General features: G+C 58.3%; 3 protein-coding genes across 4 annotated transcripts; 1 reads left to right on the forward strand and 2 right to left on the reverse strand.

Annotated features, from left to right (window-relative positions):
• The first annotated feature begins 1,465 nt into the window (after positions 1–1,465).
• CCDC97 (coiled-coil domain containing 97) lies at positions 1,466–5,731 on the forward strand. Its single transcript, XM_054052898.1, has 5 exons — positions 1,466–1,578; positions 2,199–2,772; positions 3,157–3,381; positions 4,333–4,450; positions 5,246–5,731. Exons 2-5 carry the CDS (start codon positions 2,208–2,210, stop codon positions 5,352–5,354), a joined length of 1,017 nt encoding a protein of 338 aa, XP_053908873.1. The 5' UTR covers positions 1,466–1,578; positions 2,199–2,207; the 3' UTR covers positions 5,355–5,731.
• A 1,017-nt stretch (positions 5,732–6,748) lies between these two features.
• TGFB1 (transforming growth factor beta 1) lies at positions 6,749–13,155 on the reverse strand. The gene is made up of 8 exons (XM_054052896.1): positions 12,808–13,155; positions 11,929–12,089; positions 10,831–10,948; positions 10,669–10,746; positions 9,912–10,062; positions 8,426–8,579; positions 6,982–7,208; positions 6,749–6,773 (listed from the first exon to the last, which is right to left on the reverse strand). Exons 1-7 carry the CDS (start codon positions 13,112–13,114, stop codon positions 7,050–7,052), a joined length of 1,128 nt encoding a protein of 375 aa, XP_053908871.1. The 5' UTR covers positions 13,115–13,155; the 3' UTR covers positions 6,749–6,773; positions 6,982–7,049.
• A 3,687-nt stretch (positions 13,156–16,842) lies between these two features.
• Positions 16,843–20,004, reverse strand: B9D2 (B9 domain containing 2). 2 transcript variants are annotated; one of them, XM_054052907.1, is made up of 4 exons: positions 19,417–20,004; positions 18,817–18,902; positions 17,918–18,043; positions 16,843–17,266 (listed from the first exon to the last, which is right to left on the reverse strand). In XM_054052907.1, the coding sequence occupies exons 1-4, from the start codon at positions 19,650–19,652 to the stop codon at positions 16,950–16,952; spliced, it is 765 nt and encodes a 254-aa protein (XP_053908882.1). In that variant the 5' UTR covers positions 19,653–20,004; the 3' UTR covers positions 16,843–16,949. The 2 variants fall into 2 exon arrangements, with proteins under 2 accessions (XP_053908882.1, XP_053908883.1); XM_054052908.1 differs by having other exon boundaries at positions 18,813–18,902; positions 19,417–19,987.
• Positions 20,005–20,545: the final 541 nt, after the last annotated feature.

The following is a 20,545-nucleotide window of genomic DNA, read 5'->3' on the forward strand; positions in this document are numbered from 1 at the left end:
CCCCTCTTTTTGGCTCCTTTTTCAGGGTCTTTTCCCGCCCTTTTTGGGGGCCTTTTCCCGCCCTTTTTGGGGGTCTTTTCCCGCCCTTTTTGGGGGTCTTTTCCCGCCCTTTTTGGGGGTCTTTCCCGCCCTTTTTCAGGGCCTTTTCCCACCCTTTCCGGGGCCTTTTCCCGCCCTTTTTGGGGCCTTTTCCCGCCCTTTTTCAGGGCCTTTTCCCGCCCTTTTCGGGGCCATTTCCCCCTCATTTGGACCCATTCTGTTTTCCACACCATTTTCTTCACTTTCCACCTCTTTTTCCCCCCTATTTTTCTCAATTCCACCCCCAAACTGACCCTTTTCTTTCTTTTCTCGCCCCATTTATTATTCCCTCCCCCATTTTCTTTATTTTCCACCCCAATTCCTTTATTTTCCACCCCATTTTCTTCACTTTTCACTCTTTTCCCCTATTTTTCCCATTCAGCCCCAAACCCGACCCCTTTTTCTTTCTTTTTTCCCCACTGCCTTTTCTTTCTTTTCCTCTTCATTTTTATTTCTCACCCCAATTTCTTTATCCCCCCCCCCCTTTTTCCCCTCATTTTTGGCATTCAGCCCCCAAAACAGCCCCATTTTCTTTACTTTTCCCCTCATTCTCTTTACTTTTCCCCCCATTTTCTTCACTTTTCCCCCATTCTCTTCACTTTTCCCCCCATTTTCTTCACTTTTCCCCCCATTTTCTTCACTTTTCCCCCCATTTTCTTCATCCCCCCCCACTTCTATCCCCACTTTTGGCCCCCAGACGGGCCCCTTTCCCCCCCTTTCCCCCCGTTTTCCTCCCCCTTTTCTTCCTTTTACTTATTTTCTTTATTTCTTCCCTCTTTTCCCCCGATTTTGGGGATTCAACCCTCAAACCCAATTTTCTTTCCACCTCATTTTCCTTATTTTTCACCCCGTTTTCTTCCCCCCCCTCCCTTTTCCTCTCATTTTTCATTTCAACCCCCACACGACCCCCCTTTATTTTTCTTACCCCCTTTTCTTTATTTTTTCCTCTTTTTTCCCCATTTTTTGGCGTCCAACCCCCAAATGTGCCCTTTTTCCTCCTTTCCCCCCCCGTGTCCTCCTCTTTTTTGGCGTTCGAACCCCTCTGTGGCCCTTTTGGGGCTCCCCCTCCTCCTCAGGTGGAGAATGGGCTCTTTTACAGAAATTTTACGCTTTTGGTTTTCCCAATTTTGGGGGTTTTGGGGTTTTTTTTTGGCCTCTGCTTTCCCATTCCTCCCCAGGGGAGGAACAAAAAGGGGAAAAAAAAGGAGAAACAATAAAAAAACCCAAAGAAGGACCCCACTCCCCGCTTGCGCCTGCTCTGCCCCGTTTCGATACCTCGATTTTGAGGTGAATTTGGGGCCTTTTGGGGTGAATTTGGGGCCTTTTGGGGTGAATTTGGAGCTATTTGGGGAGAGGAGGGGGGGTGTGAAAATGAATGGTGGGGGAACTCCCAGGCGGAACCATTATGGAGGGGTCTGTGCGCACTTATTTCCCCGTCCCCCGACCCTCACCGGAAGTGGCGCTCCGCACCGGAAGTGGCGCCGCGGGCGGGAACGGCGGGTGAGAGGCGAGACTGCGGTGTCGCAGCCAAACGGGACCGGGCGGGTGCGAGGGAGAGGGGTTCGGGGGTCCTGAGGAGGGGAGCGGGGAGCGGGATTTGGGGGTTCCCCTCCTTTGCTGGAGGGATTTGGGGTCCCCCTCCTTCTGGGAAGACTTTGGGGTCCCCTCAGGTGTGTGCCACCCCCTTCTGTGAGGAATATGGGGGTTCCCGCTTTTCCCTGAGGAGTTTGGGGTCCCCCCCCTTTTCCCTGAGGATTTTGGGGACCCCCTTTCTCTGAGGAATTTGGGGTCCCCCCCTTTTTCCCTGAGGAGTTTGGGATTCCTGCTTTTTCCCTAAGGGTTTTGGGGACCCCCTTTCCCTGAGGAGTTTGGGGTCCCTCCATTTTTCCCAGAGGAGTTTGGGGACCCCAAAACGGACCCAAAAACATGGAATTGGGACCCCAAAAAATTAACGGAGACCCCAAAAATGTTGAATTGACCCCCTCAAAACATTGAAAGGGACCCCAAAACATTGAAAGGGACCCCAAAACAGTGAAAGGGACTCCAAAATGTCATATGGGGACCCCAAAACGTCCAATTGGGACCCCAAAATTAATTGGCGCCCCAAAATATTGAAAAAGGACCCTGAAATGTTGAATGAGGACCCCGAAACGTCGAATTGGGACCCCAAAACGTCCCAGAAGGACCCCAAAACATCAAATTGTGACCCCAGAATGAATGAGGACCCCGAAACGTCGAATTGGGACCCCAAAACGTCCCACGAGGACCCCAAAACATCAAATTTTGACCCCAAAATTAATGAGGAGCCGGAAATATCGAATTGGGACCCCAAAATGTCCCAGAAGGACCCCAAAACATCTGATTTTGACCCCCAAATGAATGAGGACCCTGAAACGTCGAATTGGAACCCCGAAACGTCGAATTGGGACCCCAAAGCGTCCCAGAAGGACCCCAAAACATCAAATTGGGACCCTCAAATGAATGAGGACCCTGAAACGCCGAAAGGGGACCCCGAAACGTCACCTCAAGCTCCAGAAGGGTCCCCCCTTTTCCCCGTGGAGGCGAGGACGGAGCCCCCCGAAACGAGAGGCTGGGGGCACCCCGGAATGGGGGTCTGGGGGCGCTCCCGTCGCTCCCCCACCCGCACCCGCCTGCGCAACCGGCGCTACGCAGCTCTGCAGCAGCTGATCCAAGGTAGGGGGCACCCCAAAATCCTGGCGGGGGTCCCCAATATCTTGGGGGGGTCCCCGATATCCTGGGGGGGGGTCCCCCGGTATCCTAAGGGGGTCCCTGATATCTCTGGGGGTCCCTATTATCATCAAGTGGTTCCTAATGGCCCTGGAGGGGGTGAAGTCCAGGGGGGTCCCCAATATCCTGGGGGGGTCCCCAATATTCTGAGGATGTCTCTCATATCTTCGGGGGACCCTAATGTCTTGGGAGAGGGTCCTCAATAGCTCAGGGTCCCCCTCTTTGTCTGTGGGGTTTTGGGGGCCCCCCTTGTCCCTATAGGTTTTTGGGGTCCCTCTTTTTTTGGGGGGGGTCTCAGGGCCCCCCGTTTTCTTCCCCCCCCCCCCCCAGAAGGTGAATACTTCAGTGAGGAGGAGATGCGGGCGCGAGAACCTTTGCTTTATCATCACTACATTGGGCGTTATCGGGGGGCCCCTGGGGACCCCCCCGATTCTTTGGGGTCCCCCCCGGTTTTGGGGACCCCCTCCTCGCTGGCGGAACTGCTGCTGCGTTCGGTGGAGGAGGCGGAGGTGCAGCGACGGCTGCGGCGGCAGCGACTGCGCGACGGCGACTGCGGTGAGCGACCGGGGCGGGATTTAGGGGTTCAGGAGGGGGTTTGGGGGTTCGGGGAGGCATTTAGGGGTTCGGGGAGGGGCTCAGAGTGAAGGGTTTGGGGTTCAGGAGGGCTCAGAGTGAAGGATTTGGGGGTTTGAGGGTTATTTAGGGGTTCGGGGGGGGCTCAGATGGAAGGATTTGGGGTTCGGGAGGGGATTTGGGGTTCAGGAGGGTTCAGAGGGAAGGATTTGGGGGTTCAGGAGGGCATTTGGGGGTTCAGGGAGGCTCAGAATGAAGGATTTGGGGTTCAGGGAGGGGATTAGTGGTTCAGGGAGGGTTCAGAGAGGAGGATTTGAGGGTTCAGGAGGGCATTTAGGGGTTCGGGAGGCTCAGATGGAAGGATTTGGGGTTCAGGAGGGGATTTGGGGTTCAGGGAGGGTTCAGAGGGAAGGGGTTGGGGGTTCAAGGGGGCTCAGAATGAAGGATTTGGGGTTCAGGAGGGCTCAGAGTGAAGGGTTTGGGGGTTTGAGGGTTATTTAGGGGTTTGGGGGGGCTCAAATGGAAGGATTTGGGGTTCGGGAGGGGATTTGGGGTTCAGGGAGGGTTCAGAGGGAAGGATTTGGGGGTCCGAGGGGAGGATTTGGGGGTCCGGGGGGACTCAAAATGAAGGGTTTTGGGTTTCAGGGAAGGATTTGGGGTTCGGGGGGTCTCAGATTTGGGGTTCAGGGCAGGATTTGGGGGTTCAGGGAAGAATTTGGGGTTCAGGGAAGAATTTGGGGTTCAGGGGGTTTCTCAGAAGGAACGATTTGGGTTTCAGGGACGGATTTGGCGTTTGGGGGTCGCATCTCAGCTTTGGGGTTCGGGGAAGGATTTGGGGTTCGGGAGTTTCAGCTTTGGGGTTCGGGGAAGGATTTGGGGTTCGGGGGGTTCCCCTCAGCGGGATTTTGGGGTGTCCGTCCCCCCCTTTCCCAGAGGAGGCGGAGGCGGAGCCCCCCCCGTCGCCCCCTTCGCGGGCGCTGCTCCGATGGGAGTTCACGTCCCGAATGCACCAACGCTTCCTCGACGGATGCGACCCCCACTTCGACTACAGGTGAACCCCAAAAACGGCCCCTGACACCCCCGGAACCCCCAAATCACCCCCGACACCCCCTGAACCCCAAAACCCACCCCTCGAGACCCCCCAGATCCCAAATCCTTCTCTCTGAGACCGCACTGAATCCCAAATCCCCCCCTGAACCCCCAAATCCTTCTCTTTAAGACCCCCCCAACCCCAAATTCTTCCCTCCAAGACCTCCCTGAACCCCCAAATCCCTCCCCGACACCACCCTGAACCCCAAAACCACCCCTCGACACCTCCCAGATCCCAAATCCTTCTCTCTGGGACCGCACTGAATCCCAAATTCCCCCCTGTACCCCCAAATCCTTCTCTTTGAGACCCCCCGAACCCCAAATTCTTCTCTCTGAGACCTCCCTGAACCCCCAAATCCTTCTCTCTGAGACCGTCTGAACCCCCAAATCCCCTCCTGACACCTCCCTGAACCCCAAAACTACCGGGGGGGCCTCAGTTGGGAGTATTTGGGGTTCAGGGAGGGATTTGGTGTTCGGGGGGTCCCAATTGGGAGGATTTGGGGGTAAAGGATGTGGGATTTGGGGGTTCAGGGGGGGATTTGGGGTTCGGGGGGGTCCCAATAGGGAGGATTTGGGGGTTCGGGTGGTGGATTTGGGGGTTCAGGGGGGATTTGGGGTTCGGGGGGGTCCCAATAGGGAAGATTTGGGCTTTGTGTGGCTTTGGGGGTTTCTCCGTTGTGGATTTCAGCCTTTGGGGGGTGGTTTAAATATTTGGGGGCCCCCCCTGAACCCCCAATTCCTGCCCCCCCCCCCCCAGCCAGGTGGATGAAAACCCGGACCTGGATAACCTGGACCTGGAGTCGCGCGACGCCGAGGAGCGATACTTCGACGCCGAAGAGCCCAGCGCCGCCCCCCACCTCGATTAGGGCCCCCCCAGACCAGAATCAGGTGCCCCCCAAAAAAAAAAGACCCCCACACCCCAAAATCGAGGGCCCCCCAAAAAAAACCACAGCACCTGTGGCCCAAAACGAGGCGTTTGTACCCCAAAACGTGGCCTTTCTGGGTCAAAATAAGGTTCTCCTCCCTCAAAATATGGCCTTTTGGGCCCAAAATGAGGTGCCCCCCCCAAAAAAAAGACCCCCACACCCCAAATCGAGGCCCCCCCAAAAAAACACAGCATCCGTAGACCAAAAAGAGGCGTTTGTACCCCAAAACGTGGCCTTTCTGGGTCAAAATGAGGTGCCCCCCCCCCAAATATGTCCTTTTTAGCCCCAAAATGAGGTGTTTGTCCCCCAAATATAACCCTTTTAGCCCCAAAATGAGGTTCCCCCCCCCCCAGCCTCCCCATTTCCTGCCCCCCCCCCTCCCCCCGGAAGAACATTTTTATCCCTTTTCCGCCCCCCAAAAAAGCAGAAATTGAACCCCAAACCCGCCCCCCCCCCAAAAAAAAGCAGAAATGGTTAAAAATTAAATAAGGTTTTTATAAGGGGGGAATTTGGGGGTTCAGGGGGGGATTTGGGGGGGTCTGAGGGATTTGGGGGGGAGGGCAGGGAGGTTTAGGGGGGGGCTGAGGGGTTTGGGGGGGGGCCTTGAAGGATTTGGGGGGTCTGGAGGGATCTAGAGGATTTGGGGGACCCCAGGGGAGTTTGGGGGGGGTCTGAAAGGTTTGGGGGGGGCCCTTAAAGGGGGGGGGGGTCAGCAGAATCTGGAGGATTTGTGAGGCTCCAGGAGGGTTTTGGGGGGGTCTGTGAGGCCTGGGGGGGGGGGCTCTGGTGGATTTTGGGTATCCCTGGGGGGGCTCTGGTGGATTCTGGGGTGTCCTGGGTGGGGTTTTGGGGGTTCTGGAGGATTTGGGGGGTCCCTGAGTGGGGGTGTCAGGGGATTTCTGGACCATTCACGAGGCTCCATGTTGGGTTTGGAGCCATTCTTTGAGGCCTGAGGGGGGATTCTGGTGGATTTGGGGTTCTCTGGCGGATTTTGGGGTTCTCTGGCGGATTCTGGGGGGCTCTGATGGATTTTGGGGTGCTCTGGCAGATTTTGGGGTGCTCCAAGTGGGTTTTGGGGGGTCCCTGAGTGGGGGTGTCAGGAGATTTCTGGACCATTCACGAGGCTCCATGTTGGTTTTAGGGTGATTCTTTGAGGCCTGAGGGGGGGGGGATTCTGGTGGATTTTGGGGTCTCTGGCGGATTCTGGGGTGTCCCAGATGGGGTTTTGGGGAGTCTGGAGGATTTGGGGAGTCCCTGAGTGGGGGTGTCAGGGGATTTCTGGACCATTCACGAGGCTCCATGTTGGGTTTGGAGCCATTCTTTGAGGCCTGAGGGGGGGATTCTGTTGGATTTTGGGGTCTCTGGCGGATTTTGGGGTTCTCTGGCGGATTCTGGGGGGCTCTGATGGATTTTGGGGTGCTCTGGCGGATTTTGGGGTGCTCCAAGTGGGTTTTGGGGGTCCCTGAGTGGGGGTGTCAGGCAGAATCTGGACCATTCACGGGGCTCCATGTTGGGTTTGGAGCCATTCTTTGAGGCCTGAGGGGGGATTCTGGTGGATTTTGGGGTGCTCTGTTGGATTCTGGGTCTCTGTTGGATTTCGGGGTGCTCTGAGGGGTTTCGGGGTGTCCCCCGGGATCAGCTGCACTTGCAGGAGCGGACGATCATGTCGGAGAGCTGCTCGACGCGCGCTTTGCGCCCCACGTAGTAAACGATGGGGAGGGGGTCGAGGTGGAGGGGGACGCAGCACGGCGCCGCCGACGCCCCCGGGTTGTGCTGATTGTACAGCGCCAGCACCTGCGGAGACACCCCCAGAATAAAACGGGGGACCCCCCTCCTCAGGTCAGACGACACCCCAATATCTTCCAACCCCCCGAGAGCTCCAAATCTCCCCACAAAAAAGGGTTTCGGGGGGTCCCGCGGTGCCCCCAGGGCTTAAAAACGTCATTTTTGGGGGTTCCATTGTGTACCCCCCTCAGTTTTTGGGGTCCCGCTGTGCCCCCCCATCTTTAAGACCCCAATTTGGGGGGTCCTGACAAGCTCCCCCCCCGAGTGCCCCCCATTTTGGGGGTCCCTCTGCCCATTTCTGTCTCTCTTTGCCCGTTTTGGGGTGCATGTGCACATTTTGGTGTCACAGTGCCCATTTTTGGGGTCCCTGGTCCCATTTTGGGGGTCCCAGTGCCCATTTTTAGCATCACTCTGCCCGTTTTTGGGGTTTCTTTGCCCATTTTTGGGGTCCCAGTGCCCATTTTGGGATCCCTCTCCATATTTTTGGGGTCCCAATACCCATTTTTGGGGTCCCAGTGTCCATTTTGAGGGTCTCTTTGCCCATTTTTGGGGTCCCAATGCCCATTTTGGGGGTCTTTTTGTGTGTTTTTGGGGTCCCAGTGCCCATTTTTGGGGTCCCAGTGCCCATTTTTGGGGTCTCTTTGCCTGTTTTTGGGGTCCCAGTGCCCATTTTTGGGGTCCCAATGCCCATTTTGGGGTCCCAGTGCCCATTTTTGGGGTCTCTTTGCCCATTTTTGGGGTCCCTTTGCCCATTTTTGGGGTCCCTTTGCCCGTTCCGGCGTCTCTTTGCCCATTTTCAGTGTCTCTTTGCCCATTTTGGTGTCTCTTTGCCCATTTTTGGGGCCCCAGTGCCCGTTTTTGGGGTCCCTCTCCGTATTTTTGGGGTCCCAGTGCCCATTTTGGGGTCTCTTTGCCCATTTTGGTGTCTCTTTGCCCATTTTTGGGGTCTCAGTGCCCATTTTTGGGGTCTTTTTGCCCATTTTTGGTGTCTCTTTGCCCATTTTTGGGGTCCCTGTGCCCATTTTTGGGGTGTCTCTGCCCATTTTTGGGGTCCCTCTGCCCATTTTTGGGGTCCCTCTGCCCGTTTCGGTGTCCCAGTGCCCATTTTAGGCGTCTCTTTGCCCATTTTCAGTGTTTCTTTGCCCGTTTTCGGGGTCTCTTTGGCCGTTTTCGGGGGTGGGGGTGCCGTTGCTGGTTTTTGGGGTGCCGCGGTTTCGGGGTCCCACCTTGGCGTAGTGGCTGTCGGCGCTCCAGATGTAGGGGCACGGCCCCATGCAGAAATTGGCGGTGTAGCCCCGCGGCTCATGGATCCACTTCCACTGCAGATCCCGACGGAAGTCGATGTACAGCGGCCGCACGCAGCAGTTCTTCTCCTCCGTCCTGCGGGAAACGGGGGGCACCGGCGGGAAACGGGGGTCACCGGGGGGAAAGGGGGGTCCCTGAGGGGGAAATAGGGGTCCCTGAGGGGGAAATAGGGGGAAATGGGGCAGAAATGGGGGTCAATGGGGGGGAATGGGGGTCCATGAGGGGGAAATGGGGGTCAGTGGGGGAGAAATGGGGGGAAATGGGGGGGAAATGGGGTCACTGGGGGAGAAATGGGGAGAAATGGGGGAAAATGGGGGTCCATGAGGGGGAAATGGGGGAGAAATGGAGGTCACTGGGGGAAAATGGGGGTCACTGGGGGAGAAATGAGGGTCATTGGGGGGAAATGGGGGTCAATGGGGAGGAAATGGGGGTCCATGAGGGGGAAATGGGGGAGAAATGGGGGTCATTGGGGGAAAAATGGGGGAGAAATGGGGGAAAATGGGGGTCCATGAGGGGGAAATGGGGGTCAATGGGGTAAAATGGGGGTCAGTGGGGGAGAATGGGGGTAACTGGGGGGGAAATAGGGGTCAATGGGGAGAAATGGGGGTCACTGGGGAGGAAATGGGGGACAAATGGGGGTGACTGGGAGGGAAATGGGGGTCAATGGGGGAGAATGGGGGAGAAATGGGGGTCACTGGGGGAAAAATGGGGGTCCCTGGGGAGGAAATGGGGGTCCCTGGGGGGGAAATAGGGTGACTGGGGAGGAAATGGGGGTCAGTGGAGGGAAATGGGGGTCTCTGGGGCAGAAATGGGGGTCCTGGAGGGGGAAATGGGGGTCAGTGGGGGAAAATGGGGGAGAAATGGGGGTGAGTGGGGGGGAATGGGGGTCCCTGAGGGGAAAATAGGATTTTTTGGGGCAGAAATGAGGGTCCTGGAGGGGGAAATGGGGTCATTGGGGGAGAAATGGGGGTGACTGGGGGGAAAATGGGGGTCCCTCAGGGGGAAATAGGGGGAAATGGGGCAGAAATGGGGGTCCTGGAGAGGGAAATGGGGTCAATGGGGGAGAAATGGGGGTGACTGGGGGAGAAATGGGGGTGACTGGGGGAGAAATGGGGGTCAATGGGGGAGAAATAGGGGTCCCTGGGTGGGAAATGGGGGTCCCCGGTTTGAATCAGGTCCCCCCGGCGGCTCTTCCCGTGCGCACCATCACTCCTCTCCAGAGTGAACGCTTCTGCCATCACTCCGCTCCAGAGTGAACGAGAGGGGCCCATTTGCCCCTCTTTCCTCCCCGGCGCTTCCTGAACAGCTTTAGGGGGGTTCTTTACCCCTTTATGGGGGTGTCCCGGGGTTGATTTTTTGGGGGGGACACCCCTTTAAACCCCCCCAGAAGCGATCTTTTTGGGGTACCCGAAGCAGTAGTCGGTGTCGAGGTCGCGGCGGCGCCGAGCGCTGTGGAGGCTGTTGGCGCGGTCGGGGGGCAGCGCCATGGCCAGGACGTACGGCACGCGGCGGTGCTTCTGCGCGATGCCCTGCATGTCCCCTCGCTGCTGCTCGAACCCTGCGGGGGGGACCCCAAAAATCCGGGGGGGACCCCAAAAACCCAGGTGAGGGGACCCTAAAAACCCCACTGAGAAACCAACACCTTTGAGTGTCCCTCTTGGTGATGTGCGACCCCTGCGGGGACTTAGAGTGGAAATAGGGAGCCCCAAAACCCAGGGGGGACCCCAAAAATCATGGGGGGACCGTAAAATTGAAGAGGGACCCCAAAAATTCAAGGGGGACCCCAAAAATTGAGGTGAGGGGACACTAAAACCCCACTGAGAAACCAACACCTTTGGGTGTCCCCCTGGAGATGTGCGACCCCTGCGGGGACTCAGGGTGGAAATAGGGAGCCCCAAAACCCAGGGGGGACCCCAAAAATCATGAGAGGCCCCTCAAAACTCAGAAGGAACCCCCCCCAAATCCAGAGGAGATCCCAAAAACTAAAGGGGGGGACACCCCAAAAACCCACAGGGAACACCACATAACCTCAGGGACTGCCAACATCGCAGGGAACCCCCACACCAAAGGGGTTCCCCCAAGCCCCAGGGACCCCCACCCCCAAACCTCAGCCCGTCCCCCAAACCAAGGGGTCCCCCCCAAATCCCTGGGGGCCCCCCCAAACCTTCGATGGCGATTTTCATCTCTTGGGGTCCCTCTTCGCAGGCGCAGTGGACGCTGAGCTTGAACAGCCCCAGAGGCTCTGTTTGGGGGGGGTTAGAAAAGGAGGAGAGGGGGTTTTGGGGTGCGAGGAGACAAAGTGGGGTTCAGGGGGGTCCCCCCTTACCGCTGTCACTCAGCCACTGCTGCACAACGTCGGTGACATCGAACCAAAGCCACTCCTCGTCCGCCGTCGCCTCCACAGAGCGTCCGTGCAGGTACCGCCACGAGGAGTTACCGTAGCCCTGGGGGGGAAAGCGGCGTGGGGCGCCCCAAAACCGACCCCAAACGGGCCAAAAGGGACCCCAAACGGGCCAAAAGGGACCCAAAACGGGCCGAAAGGGACCCCAAACGGGCCAAAAGGGACCCCAAACGGGCCAAAACCGACCCCAAACGGGCCAAAAGGGACCCCAAATGGGCCAAAACCGACCCCAAATGGGCCAAAACCGACCCCAAACGGGCCAAAAGGGACCCAAAATGGGCCAAAACCGACCCCAAACGGGCCAAAAGGGACCCCAAATGGGCCAAAAGGGACCCCAAACGGGCCAAAAGGGACCCCAAACGGGCCAAAAGGGACCCCAAATGGGCCAAAAGGGACCCCAAATGGGCCAAAACCGACCCAAAATAGAGCAAAAGGGACCCAAAAGGGACCAAAAGGGACCCAAAATGGACCAAAAGGGACCCAAAATGGATCAAAAGGGACCCAAAACGGACCCAAAATGCCCCAAAACATCGCAAAACAGTCAAAACAGACTGAAAATGGCCCAGAACAGCCCCAAAATGGCCCAAAATAGCCCCAAAACAGCTCAAAATGACCCAAACAGCCTCAAAACAGACCCAATATGGCCCTAAACAGCCTCAAAACAGCCCCAAAACCCTTTTTCTCCCCCAAATCCCCTCTTTCTCCCCCAAACCCCCTTTGTCCCCCAAACCCCCTCTTTTGTCCCCCCAAACCCCCCTTTGTTCCCCAAACCCCCTTTTTCTCCCCCCTTTCCCCCCAAAATCCCCTTTTCCCCTCCTTTCCCCCCCTTTCCCCCCCGTCCCCCCTTTTTCCCCCCCTTTTCTCCCCCCTCGTCCCCCCTTTTCCCCCCCCTTTCCCCCCTGTCCCCCCTTTTTCCCCCCCTTTTCTCCCCACTCGTTCCCCCTTTTCCCCCCCTTTTCCCCCCTTTCCCCCCCTTTTCCTCCCCCTTTGTCCCCCCCCTTTCCCCCCCTGTCCCCCCCGTACCTGGTAGAGCTCGAGGCGCTGCCGCAGGCCGAGGCCGTCGCCGTTGGGGCGCTGGCGCAGCATCCACAGCTCCGCGCGGTGCAGCAGCGCCCGAGGGCCGAGCTCGGAGCGAACCCGCGAGGCGTTGAACACGAAGAGGGTACTGTGCCGCGAGGGGGGACCTGTGGAGGGGAGCGGGGGCGGCGCCGTTCACTCTGGAGCGGAGTGATGGCACGGAGAGCGCTATCGCGTTCCCAGCTCCGCGTTCTGCCTCGTTCACTCTGGAGCGGAACGATGGCACGGAGAGCGCTATCGCGTTCCCAGCTCCACATTCTGTCTCGTTCACTCTGGAGCGGAGTGATGGCAGTGGTGTTCACTCTGGAGCGGAGTGATGGCACGGAGAGCGCTATCGCATTCCCAGCTCCGCGTTCTGCCTCGTTCACTCTGGAGCGGAGTGATGGCAGCGCCGTTCACTCTGAAGCGGAATGATGGCAGCAGCCCCCCAAATGCCCCTCTGGAGGCGCTCAGCACTCTTTTGTCCCCCCAAACCCCCCTCTATAGGCGCTCAGCACCTTTTTGTCCCCCCAAACCCCCCTCTATAGGCGCTCAGCACCCTTTTAGCCCCCCCAAATCCCCCTCTATAGGCGCTCAGCACCCTTTTAGCCCCCCCAAATCCCCCTCTGGAGGCGCTCAGCACCCTTTTAGCCCCCCCAAATCCCCCTCTGGAGGCGCTCAGCACCCTTTTGTCCCCCCAAATCCCCCTCTATAGGCGCTCAGCACCCTTTTGTCCCCCCAAATCCCCCTCTGGAGGCGCTCAGCACCCTTTTGTCCCCCCAAATCCCCCTCTGGAGGTGGCCGTGTCCCCCCCGCACCCCAATTCCCCCCCGTTTGGGCGCTCACCTCCGGCCGAGGGTTCCATCGGGAAGCGGTGGAGCTCTTTGGCGTAATAATCCTCGTGGTTCGGCGCCGCTCGGCGCAGGGAGCGCTGCCGGAGGAGTTCGCGAGTGCTGTTGTAGAGCACTCGGACGTCGTCGGGAAGGGGCGTCGGAGGACCCTCCGGAGGTGGCGCCGAGAGCCGTAATTTGCTGAGGATTTGGCCCCGAACGGCTTCGATGCGTTTGCGTCGCGCGGCTTCGAAGTCCAAAGAGCGGCACGTGGAGAAGGCCCCGACGGCGCCCAGGAGGGGCCAAAGGAGCACCAGTTCCATCCCAGTGAGGGACTGGGACCGGGGGGGGCAAACTGGGAGAGGAGAGGCACAAACTGGGAGGGGGGGGGGGCAAACTGGGAGAGGAGAGTCCAAACTGGGAGAGGAGAGCCCAAACTGGGAGAGGAGAGACCCAAACTGGGAGAGGAGAGGCACAAACTGGGAGAGGAGAGTCCCAAACTGGGAGAGGAGAGCCCCAAACTGGGAGAGGGAGGGGCAAACTGGGAGAGGAGAGACCCAAACTGGGGGAGGAGAGTCCCAAACTGGGAGAGGAGAGTCCAAACTGGGAGAGGAGAGCCCCAAACTGGGAGAGGAGAGCCCCAAACTGGGAGAGGAGAGTCCAAACTGGGAGAGGAGAGACCCAAACTGGGAGAGGAGAGACCCAAACTGGGAGAGGAGAGTCCAAACTGGGAGAGCAGAGTCCCAAACTGGGAGAGGAGAGTCCCAAACTGGGAGAGGAGAGACCCAAACTGGGAGAGGAGAGACCCAAACTGGGAGGGGGGGGCAAACTGGGAGAGGAGAGCCCCAAACTGGGAGAGGAGAGTCCCAAACTGGGAGAGGAGAGTCCAAACTGGGAGAGGAGAGCCCCAAACTGGGAGAGGAGAGTCCCAAACTGGGAGAGGAGAGACCCAAACTGGGAGGGGGGGGCAAACTGGGAGAGGAGAGCCCCAAACTGGGAGAGGAGAGTCCCAAACTGGGAGAGGAGAGTCCAAACTGGGAGAGGAGAGCCCCAAACTGGGAGAGGAGAGTCCAAACTGGGAGAGGAGAGTCCAAACTGGGAGAGGAGAGTCCCAAACTGGGAGAGGAGAGTCCAAACTGGGAGAGCAGAGTCCCAAACTGGGAGAAGAGGATGTGAAACTGGGAGAGGGGACAGCAAACTGGGAGAAAAGCCAACCCTAACTGGGAGAACCCAACTCAAACTGGGATACAGCACCCCCAAACTGGGCTAACGCCCTTCAAACTGGGATAACGGCTTCTAAACTGGGCTAACTGCCCCCCAAACTGGGATAACCGCCCCTAATCCCGGCTAAACCCCCCCAAAACCGGATTAAGCCCCTTCTAAACCAGATTAAACCCCTCTCTAATCCGGATTAAACCCCCCCAAAGCGGATTAAAACCCCCCAAAATGGATTAACTCCCCCCCCAAACAGATTAAACCCCCCCCAAAACGGATTAAACCCCTAAAACAGATTAACCCCTGAAAATGGATTAAACCCCCAAATCGGATTAAAAGCCCCTAAAACGGATTAACCCCCCCAAAAGCGGATTAACCCCCCCCAAAGCAGATTAACCCCCCCAAAGTGGATTAACCCCCCCCAAAGTGGATTAACCCCCCCCAAAGCGGATTAAACCCCCCAAAATGAATTAAACTCCCCAAAGCGGATTAACCCCTCCCTCCAAAGCGAATTAAAGCCACTAAAGCGGATTAACACCCCCCCTCCAAACCAGATTAGACCCCCCCAAACCGGATTAAATCCCCTAAAGTGGATTAATCCCTCCCTCCAAAGCGGATTAAACCCCCCCAAAATCGGATTAACCCCTCCCTCCAAAGCGGATTAAAGCCACTAAAGCGGATTAAACCCCCCTAAAACGGATTAAACCCCCGTGAAGTGGATTAAACCCCCCCCCCCAAACCGGATTAAACCCCCCAGAAACGGATTAACCCCCCCTAAAGTGGATTAAACCCCCCTAAAGTGGATTAACCCCCCCAAACCGGATTAAACCCCCCCCGAAACGGATTACCGCCCCCCAAAGCGGATTAAAGCGGATTAACCCCCTCGATCCCGGTGCGGCCCCCCCGCCCCTCCCCCCCCCGGTGCCTCTCTTTCTGCTCCGGTTTCTGCTCCGGTTCCTGTGGTGGTGTTTTTGGGGGGGGTTCCCCCCTTTTTTTCCCCTCCCCCCTTTTCTCTCTCTCTCTTTTCTCCCCTTTCTGTCCCGTTTGGAAGCGGCGGCGGTTCGGCCCCACCCAGGAAATGGGGGGGGGGGGGGGGAGGGAGGGAAAAAGGGGGGGACACACACAGGGCAGCCCCACCCCCACCCCCCCAAAAAAAACCCCCAAAAACCCCGCCCCACAAACCCCCCCCCCCCCTTTTCCGGCGGGGGCGGAGGGGAAACTGAGTCACGGGAGGTGGAGGGGGGGGAAGAGGGGGGGGAGGAAACAGATGTCTGAGGCGCTTCCGACCACCCCCCCCCAAAGACACCCCGAAATAAAGGGACCCCTCAAAAAAAACCCCAAAGGATTAAGGGACCCCCAAAAAGGATTAAAGGACCTCCAAAGGGACCCCCAAAAAGGGACCCCCAAAAGGATTAAAGGACCTCCAAAGGGACCCCCAAAAAGGTTTAAGGGACCCCCAAAAGGATTAAGGGACCCCCAAAAGGATCCAGACCCCCCCAAAAGGATTCAGGGACCCCTAAAAAAGGCTTCAGATCCCCCCAAAAGGGACCCCAAAAGGATTCAGAGCCCCTCAAAGGGACCCCCAAAAGGATCGGGACCCCCAAAAGGGACCCCAAAAGGATCGGGACCCCCTGAAAAGGATTCAGACCCCCCCCAAAAGGATTAAGGGACCCCCAAAAGGGACCCCAAAGCATTCAGACCCCCCCAAAAGGGACCCCAAAAGGATCCAGACACCCTCAAAAGGGACCCCAAAGGATCAAAACACCCCCAAAAGGATTCAGATCCCCTCAAAAGGGACCCCAAAAGGATTCAGAGCCCCCAAAAGGATTCAGACCCCCCAAAAGGATCCAGACACCCCCAAAGGGGACCCCAAAAGGATCCAGACCCCCCCAAATTCCAGGGCAATCAAACACGGGGTACAAAACATTTTATGGGGGGCTGAGGGGGGGGGCAGAGAGGGGACAAAGCCTGAGCCCCCCCCAATGTCAACCAGGGACACCCCGAGGGACCCCAACATCCCACCCGGAGGGACCCCAACATCTCCTCTTGGAGGGATCCAAGTGTCCCATCCATGAGGGACCCCAACATCCCATCCTGGGGGACCCCAACATGTCCCCTTGGAGGGATCCAAGTTTCCCATCCCTGGGGGACCCCAAAATCCCACCCTGAGGGATCCAAGTGAACCGTCCAGGGGACCCCAACTTCTCCTCTTGGAGAGATCCCAGTGTCCCATCCCTGAGGGACCCCAACATCCCATCCTGGTGGACCCCAACATCTCCTCTTGGAGGAATTCAAGTGTTCCATCCCTGAGGGACCCCAATATCCCATCCAGGGGGACCCCAACATCTCCTCTTGGAGGAATTCAAGTGTTCCATCCCTGAGGGACCCCAATATCCCATCCCTGAGCGATCCAAGTGAACTGTCCGGGGGACCCCAACTTCTCCTCTTGGAGAGATCCCAGTGTCCCATCCCTGAGGGACCCCAAAATCCCATCCTGGTGGACCCCAACATCTCCTCTTGAGGGATCCAAGTGCTCCATCCCTAAAGGACCCCAACATCCCATCCTGGGGGACCCCAACATCTCCTCTTGGAGGAATCCAAGTGTTCCATCCCTGAGGGACCCCAATATCCCATCCTGGGGGACCCCAACGTCTCCTCTTGGAGAGATCCAAGTGTTCCATCCCTGAGGGACCACAACATCTCATCCTGGTGAACCCCAACATCTCCTCTTGGAGGAATCCAAGTGTTCCATCCCTGAGGGACCCCAACATCCCATCCTGGTGAACCCCAACATCTTCTCTTGGAGGAATCCAAGTGTCCCATCCCCTCTTGGGGGACCCCAACATCCCCTCCTGGTGGATCCAAGTGTCCAATCCCTGGTGGACCCCAACAGCTCCTCCATGCCTACGGCCCATCCCGGGTGTCCCCCACTGTCCCCCCCCTTTAACACTGAACCCCGAAGCTGTCCAGATGGCGGCTCAGCACCCCAAGTTCCAAGTGGACCACTCCGGCCGTTTCCGTGCGGAGTTGGAAGCGATCGGAACCGCCGGTGGTTATCGTTTCGGGGCTCCGAAGTTGGGGTCCCCCCCCGAGCCAGCGCTGCCGAAGGCGTTCCCACCACGTCCCCCTCGGACGCCACGTGACACAGGACAACGCGTGACATCCGGAACCGCTCGGAAGGTGACAGAAACCGTACCCCAAAACCTCAGTGCGCCCCAAATCGTCCTGATGCCACACCTCGAGGAGCAGCTTCGGCCATCCTGAGGGGACAGAGCGGGATATGGGGGGGCAGGGGGGGATTATGGGGGGGCAGAGGGGGATATGGGGGAGATATGGGGGAGATATGGGGGGCAGAGGGGGATATGGGGGATATATGGGGGATATGGGGGGATATGGGGGGAGATATAGGGGGAGATATGGGGGGATATGGGGGGATATATGGGGGATATGGGGGGGGCAGAGGGGGATATGGGGGATATGGGGGATATATGGGGGATATGGGGGGATATGGGGGGAGATATAGGGGGAGATATGGGGGGATATGGGGGGATATATGGGGGATATGGGGGGGGCAGAGGGGGATATGGGGGATATGGGGGATATATGGGGGATATGGGGGGATATGGGGGGATATGGGGGGAGATATGGGGGGATATGGGGGGATATATGGGGGATATATGGGGGATATGGGGGGATATATGGGGGATATATGGGGGGAGATATGGGGGATATGGGGGGATATATGGGGGATATGGGGGGGATATGGGGGGATATGGGGGATATGGGGGGATATGGGGGATATATGGGGGATATATGGGGGGACAGAGGGGGATATGGGGACCCCAGGGGGGCCATTAGAGGGGGAGGGACACTTGGGGGGCAGTGGGGTGTAAGGGGGACCCCCCCGGTACCTTGCAGGCCTTTGGTGGCAAAGTGGACGTCGAGGGGGTGACACCAATAGGTGACATCTCCGGCCTGGGGGGCGTCAACGTGCGTCTGCCCGGCTGCCGCCCCTTCCAGAAGCTTCCAGGCACCCCCTGCGGATGGCGGGGGGACGGGGGGGGACAGGGGGGACATTGGGGGGACATTGGGGGGATATAGGGGATAGGGGGGGACATTGGGAGACATTGGGGGGACATTGGGAGACATTGGGGGATATGGGGGGACATTGGGGGGACATGGGGACATTGGGGGACATACGGGACATGGGGGGACATGGGGGACATGGGGGGATATGGGGGACATGGGGGATATGGGGGGACGTGGGGACATTGGGGGACACATGGGGGATATGAGGGGACATTGGGGGGGACGTGGGGGATGTGGGGGGACAGAGGGACACGGGGCTCAGGGCCTCCTCAGTGTCCCCTGTCCCCCCCCCCAGTTTTGAGGTCCCCTCAGTGTCCCCTGTTCACCGCCCTGCCCCAATTTTAGGGTCCCCTCAGTGTCCCCTGTGTTGTTGTCATCCCCAGTTTTGGGGTCCCCTCAGTGTCCCCCTCCCAGTTTCGGGGTCCCCACAGTGTCCCCTGTCCCCCCCCTCAGTTTAGAGGTTCCCTCAGTGTCCCTCTCCCAGTTTCGGGGTTCCCCCCTTTGTGTTCCCCCCAGTTTCAGGGTCCCCACAGCATCCCCTGTCCCTCCCCCTCACTTTAGGGGTCCCCTCAGTGTCCCCCCCAGTTTTAGGGTCCCCTCAGTGTCCCCTGTGCGTCCCCTCCCAGTTTCGGGGTTCCCCCTGTGTGTTCCCCCCAGTTTTGGGGTCCCCACAGTGTCCCCCACGCCCCCTCTCCCCCGGTATTGGGGTCCCCTCACCTGCCTGCACCTCCCACTTGCAGAAGAGGCGACTTTGGGGGAACCCACTGCCCCCCACAATCTGCCCCATGATGTGGACCTCGGCCATCCCTGGGGGGGCACCCCAACATTGAACAAACCCCCCCTGCACCCCCAAATCCACACCTGCACCCCCAAATCCACCCCTCAACCCCCACAGCCCCCTCTCAACCCCCACATCCCCCCCTCAACCCCACATCCCCCCTGAACCCCCCAATTCCCCCCTGAACTCCAAATCTCCCCCTGAACCCGCACATCACCCCTGAAGCCCCAAATCCTTCCTGCCCTCCAAATCCCCCCGTACCCCCACATCCCCCCTGCGCCCCTAAATCCCCCTGAACCCCCGCATCTCCCTGCACCCCAAAATCCTTCCTGCCCCTCCACATCCCTCCTGCACCCCAAATCCCCCCCTGCCCCCCACAACCCCCTTGAACCCCACATACCCCCTGAACCCCCCCATCTTCCTGCGCCCCCCAATCCCTCCTGCTCCCCCACGTCCCCCCTGCCCCCCACCACCCTCCGGCACCCCCTTACCCCCCCCTTCACCCCCCCCACGCACCCCGTTTTTGCCGCCCCCCCCCCTCACTTCACGGCCTCCTCAGTCTCCTCTTCGCGCTCTTCCCTCCGCACTTCCGGTCGCTGTTGCCCTTCGCAACGCGCGGGAATCCCAACGCCGTTTTCCCATTGGCTGATGAGGAACCATTTCCTGTGCCGCCATCTTGAGAAGGTCAACTCGTCAACGAGGAAGCGCCATCTTGGTTGTACACCCCCCTTTTCCCGTCCGCCATCTTGAGGAGGTCTTAGAGTTCGAGGTGGCGCCATATTGGGTGTCCCCCTCCTCAGGGCTTCAATCCCCCCTAAAGCGGTTAATCCACACTAAACGGATCAATTCCTCTTCCAAATGGATCAATTCCTCCTCCAAATTGATTAATCCCCCCTCCAAGGCGGTTAATTCCTTCTCCAGGAAACTAAATCCCTTTCTAAGGGGGTTAATTCTCCCCTTAATGGTGGGTAATCCCACCCGAAAGGGCTCAATCCCTCTCCGAAGGGGTTCATTCCCCTCCAAAACGCTGAATTCCTTCCCGAAGGAGGTTAATTCCCCATAATCGCCCCTCCGGTGGGGTTCATTCCCCTTCCAAGAGGGATAATCCCTCCTCAAAGCGACTCAATCCCTCTCCAAGGGAGATAATCCCTCCTCTAAGGGGTTCAAATCCCTCTCCAAGAAGGATAATCCCTCCTCTAAGGGGCTCAATCCCTCTCCAAGAGGGATAATCCCTCCTCTAAGGGGCTCAAATCCCTCTCCAAGAGGGATAATCCCTCCTCTGAGGGCCTCAATCCCTCTCCAAGAGGGATAATCCCTCCTCTGAGGGGCTCAAATCCCTCTCCAAGAGGGATAATCCCTCCTCTGAGGGGCTCAATCCCTCTCCAAGAGGGATAATCCCTCCTCTAAGGGGCTCAATCCCTCTCCAAGGGAGATAATCCCTCCTCTAAGGGGTTCAAATCCCTCTCCAAGATGGATAATCCCTCCTCAAAGGGGCTCAAACCCTCTCCAAGGGAGATAATCCCTCCTCTGAGGGGCTCAAACCCTCTCCAAGAGGGATAATCCCTCCTCTAAGGGGCTCAATCCCTCTCCAAGAGGGATAATCCCTCCTCTAAGGGGCTCAAATCCCTCTCCAAGAGGAATAATCCCCCCTCTAAGGGGCTCAAATCCCTCT

This window comes from Cuculus canorus, chromosome 37, assembly GCF_017976375.1.
Source record: "Cuculus canorus isolate bCucCan1 chromosome 37, bCucCan1.pri, whole genome shotgun sequence".
In the NCBI taxonomy this organism is placed as follows: domain Eukaryota; kingdom Metazoa; phylum Chordata; class Aves; order Cuculiformes; family Cuculidae; genus Cuculus; species Cuculus canorus.

Coding starts and splice junctions, on each gene's coding strand:
- CCDC97 (XM_054052898.1), top strand. CDS start 2,208: ATGTTGAATGAGGACCCCGAAACGTCGAATTGGGACCCCAAAACGTCC. Junction 2,773..3,156: donor TCTGCAGCAGCTGATCCAAG/GTAGGGGGCACC, acceptor CCCCCCCCCCAG/AAGGTGAATACTTCAGTGAG. Junction 4,451..5,245: donor GACCCCCACTTCGACTACAG/GTGAACCCCAAA, acceptor CCCCCCCCCCAG/CCAGGTGGATGAAAACCCGG.
- TGFB1 (XM_054052896.1), bottom strand. CDS start 13,114: ATGGAACTGGTGCTCCTTTGGCCCCTCCTGGGCGCCGTCGGGGCCTTC. Junction 10,063..10,668: donor GATGAAAATCGCCATCGAAG/GTTTGGGGGGGC, acceptor TCCCCCCCGCAG/GGTTCGAGCAGCAGCGAGGG. Junction 7,209..8,425: donor CCGACAGCCACTACGCCAAG/GTGGGACCCCGA, acceptor GTGTCTCCGCAG/GTGCTGGCGCTGTACAATCA.
- B9D2 (XM_054052907.1), bottom strand. CDS start 19,652: ATGGCGCCACCTCGAACTCTAAGACCTCCTCAAGATGGCGGACGGGAA. Junction 18,903..19,416: donor GAGACTGAGGAGGCCGTGAA/GTGAGGGGGGGG, acceptor GTGCCCCCCCAG/GGATGGCCGAGGTCCACATC. Junction 17,267..17,917: donor TGCCACCAAAGGCCTGCAAG/GTACCGGGGGGG, acceptor CTGTCCCCTCAG/GATGGCCGAAGCTGCTCCTC.